Raw genomic sequence first — 4,305 nt, forward strand, 5'->3', positions numbered from 1 at the left:
AGATACAATTGTGTAGTGGGTAAAAAATAACAGGTCTAATAGTAAAATCAACATAAGGCAGTATATAGTAGTACTTTATTAATCCCCAAGGGTAAATTCATGTAATAGGGGGCAACCAAAACATGGAGAGAACAACTGAGTTAAGGGACCAGGCTCAGTCTGTCATGCTAGTAGTTCTGTTGGGTTCTCTTGGGGACCGCATAAGAACCCTTTCTTCTAAGAGTGTAGCCTATATCTGCAGACCAGAGATGCGGTAAAGAGGTCAAGGGAATGAAGACCGTGGGAGATAGAAGAAGGATGCCGGATTGGCCTACATTCAACAAATCTGATCTAACAAAGTGGATATTCGTCAAATCCGTCATGATTGATGTTATTGTAACAGGCCCACAATGGGGTTACTAAAGTCTGATTTTTATATATTTGGCTGTTTTCACTGCGTAACATTGAGAAGGTTAAGAAGAAGTGGCTGCTGAATGCTAACTCCTGTTCGTATCAGCTGGTAGCATAGCTAGCATACAGAGATCGGTGGTGGTAATCGTCGTTTTTAACTGCAATCTATACTATTTAGAATGCAAAATCACAGAGACGGCATACTTTCCCACTCCAACTCTCCCTCAATCATATGTTAACAACATATTCATTGGACTATTGTTTTCCATAGATTACCTTCCTCAGAACTGCACGGAAAAGCTATAAACTATATTAGCATTGACCTTATCCATGATGACTCAATATCACCAGTGTGACATTAAGGGTAAACTATTATCTCTTGTGACAAAGCATTGTGCTCTCATGACAAAAACGCCAAATGTTATCTTACCCAAAAGGCAGACAGCTGTGGCTAGGATGTACATGATCTTCTCAACTTCTCTAAAGCAAAAAGACTATAAATACAAAACAAAGCAGAATATGGAAGATCAAAATATGTTCAGTTTAGTTACATTTTCATCTAAATGCATAAATTCCCCTAATACAATAGGTTAATCCACTATTCACTACTCTACATCGACAAGTTATGATCAAACGAGATCTGTGTGTGTCTGTGTGAGCAAACTTAGTTGAAAATGTAGCACAAACCTCAAAGTCTGGTGTCAGGACAGATAAACACAAAAAACAGGTACCTGCATGTTCCAAGATCTGTTTATTCATTCACATGAGCAAATGTGCCAATTTCAGAAAAATGTTCACAGACTATTATTATTGTGATCTAAGTATGCAACTTTAGAAATTGTGAAATTTTACATTCCTGGGGAAAAGCCAGCCAATGATATCTTCTCCCCATCCCTAAAATGGACAGGTCTCTGCCTGTCCCCGGTCTCGATTACATCTCCAACCTTGCATAAAGTCATAGGTTTGTAGCTACACTAACTGTAATAGGGGAATAAAACGTAAAATGTTTCGACATTCTTCTTTCATGCCAAGTTGTATTGTTCATTTCATAAATGTGTTTTAAATAAAACAATTTATTATTGTTAATTCAGTTAAATATTGCTTGACACAATGCACACATGAAAAATGTGCTCGAGCCTATAACAAAACAGATTATGGTTTAGCCAATGCGAAGTAATTATGTTATTAATTGATGATAATACAATTAACGATGACAATAACACTGCATAACATTTAGAAGGTTTAGAAGAAGTGGCTGCTAAATGCTAACCCCCATTCGTATAAGCTGGTAGCATAGCTAGCATACAGAAATCGGTGGTGGTAGTCAAGGTTGTTTTTAACTGCAATACAGTTGATTGGTGACGATGACATAAACATGTATTCGGGTCGACATCCATACAAGCATTATACTCAGATTTTCCCATGAACATAGTGTCAAATACACATATGAACTAAATGCCTAAACGTAGATACATTTCGCTGGGGTGGGAGGGCAATGAGGAGATTCGGGAATCTTTCCCGCACGGCATATTTCCCCCACACGTTTCCATGGCATTTCCATTATTTGGGTCGAGTTCCAATGACCTCTTTACCGCATCTATACTAGCAGACCATATTCTAAGACCATATTCTAAGCATTCCAAATAGTATAGATTTAAAAGGCACAATTCTGTGTGAGTGCAACTAGGCTACATTAACGAGATAATGATAAGCTATATTTTTCATGATTATGTTGAACAGCTTTGGAAAAGGAAACAGCAGCTATGATGGTTTTATGATGGTTCTTCACAGCCACTTGGCTTGCAGCAGCAAAACAAGGGACGTCACAATCAACATCAGCATGCTGCCATGCTCACTCCACGCTGAACACTCTAGGAGTAGCTCTAAGAGAGAGAGAAGCAAACACAAGTTGAAGCGAAGGACTCGACAGGGGCGGCCTTTCTCACACAAATCTTTGGTCTATTAAATCAAAAGCCCCAATGAGGAACTTTTTACTTCCCCATCACTTCACCAGTTTCACTGAAAAGCAAATGATAACCACACAAACATGAATTCTATTGACATAGATCAACCGTTCTGTTTTCAGGTTAGGGTAACTTAGAAACTGAACTTGCGGTTACTCTCAAATAGCAATGTAGACGCACAGTCTCATGAATGCAGAAATGGAACGAATACAAGTTTGAAAAAAGACTTACTCTTTTCCACAGTGGAAGTTTTTGACACCGTCTCTTTCTGCTTGATGGTGCAGGTGAAGTTTTTGGGCTTGTCGTCGGAAAAGCCAGTGAGGGTGAGACGGCAGGTGGTGATGTTTTCCGTGATGACGACAACACCACGGTTCTTGAAGGTGGGGTCCGGACTCTTAGCAGGGTCTGTGCTGCCCACCACACTGTTCTCCTGGGTGTATGTGCAGGTAGGAACTGGTGTCGCAGCTGTCAGCTCGTATTTACAGTCCATCCTCAGGTTTTTCTCCTTCGTCAGGCAGGAGGTCAGCTTAGTCACCGTCTGGGTTGAGGCAAAGCCTACAACACAGGGATGTTACAAAAACGATTCACCACTCCAACACTCTTTCAAATTTATAAAATAAATAAAGAGAAACACTGTGCATAATAATGCGCCTAGATTTTACTCTTGTTTTCTAACTATCAAATGTATCATCAAAAATATGTTAATTTGACTTTTAGGCTATTTTATCAGCTCAGTCACCTTCTGGGATAAGGCAAACCCTAAATCACAGAGACGGCATACAGATACTGTACTTTCCCACTCCAACTCTCCCTCAATCATATGTCAACAACATATTAATTGGACTATTGTTTTCCATAGATTACCTTCCTCAGAACTGCACAGAAAAGCTATAAACTATATTAGCATTGATCATATCCATGATGACTCAATATCACCAGTGTGACATTAAGGGTAAACTATTATCTCTTGTGACAAAGCATTGCGCTCTCATGATGAAAACACCAAAGGTTATCTTACCCAACAGGCAGACAGCTGTGGCTAGGATGTACATGATCTTCTCAACTTCTCTAAAGCAAAAAGACTATAAATACAAAACAAAGCAGAATATGGAAGATCAAAAGATTACACCCATTTGTACGTGCATCACTCATTCACATGAGCAAATGTGTCATTTTATAAATATGTTCACCATCTATTATTATTGTGATCTCAGTATGCAACTTTAGAAACTGTCAAATGTTACATTCGTAGGGAAATGCCAGCCGATGAAATATTCTCCCCATCCCTAAAATGGACAAGTCTCTGCCTGTCCCCGGTCTCGATTACATCTCTAACCTTGTATAAAGTCATAGGTTCGTAGCTACAGTAACTGTAATAGGTGAATAAAACGTAATGCCAAAATGTATTGTTCATTTCATAAATGTGTTTTAAATAAAACAATTTATTATTGTTAATTCAGTTAAATAATTGCTTTATACAATGCAGACATCAATAATGTGCTCGAGCCAATAACATACAGATGATGGTTTAGCCAATGTGAGATACTTATGTTATTAATCGATGATAATACAAGTAATGTCTCTTACCTTAACGCGGAAGGAGTTGAAGCTGTGCTCGGTAGTGTGATGTTAGGGGTGGATAATGTCGGCTCTCAATGAGATGCAGAGAGAGGGTTGGGAGAGACAGAGAAAAAAGGAGGGACGGGGTGTGTCAATGTTGTTTATCAAAATGACATTGCACAGTTTAGACTACACACAAGAGGGATTGTGGGAGAACACTGGTAGGCTGCAGGTCTACTAAGGTCTATTTATCTATTTTAGATGGCCAGTTGGCCACAGAATGCATTGTGATAAATATTCAGCCCATGACTGTGCTGTATTTCCTGAATTGTGTAAAACAATTATTATAATATATATTTTTAAATTATATCTTAATTCCCTGGCCATCTCT

General features: G+C 38.7%; 1 protein-coding gene across 2 annotated transcripts; it reads right to left on the bottom strand.

Annotated features, from left to right (window-relative positions):
- Positions 1-1,122: 1,122 nt before the first annotated feature.
- On the bottom strand, positions 1,123-4,055 carry thy1 (Thy-1 cell surface antigen). 2 transcript variants are annotated; one of them, XM_071337528.1, is made up of 4 exons: positions 3,942-4,055; positions 3,373-3,436; positions 2,586-2,909; positions 1,123-2,273 (listed from the first exon to the last, which is right to left on the bottom strand). In XM_071337528.1, the coding sequence occupies exons 2-4, from the start codon at positions 3,404-3,406 to the stop codon at positions 2,176-2,178; spliced, it is 456 nt and encodes a 151-aa protein (XP_071193629.1). In that variant the 5' UTR covers positions 3,407-3,436; positions 3,942-4,055; the 3' UTR covers positions 1,123-2,175. The 2 variants fall into 2 exon arrangements, with proteins under 2 accessions (XP_071193629.1, XP_071193630.1); XM_071337529.1 differs by having other exon boundaries at positions 3,373-3,422; positions 3,942-4,049.
- Positions 4,056-4,305: the final 250 nt, after the last annotated feature.

The sequence above is a fragment of the Salvelinus alpinus genome, chromosome 13, assembly GCF_045679555.1.
Source record: "Salvelinus alpinus chromosome 13, SLU_Salpinus.1, whole genome shotgun sequence".
Taxonomy (NCBI): domain Eukaryota; kingdom Metazoa; phylum Chordata; class Actinopteri; order Salmoniformes; family Salmonidae; genus Salvelinus; species Salvelinus alpinus.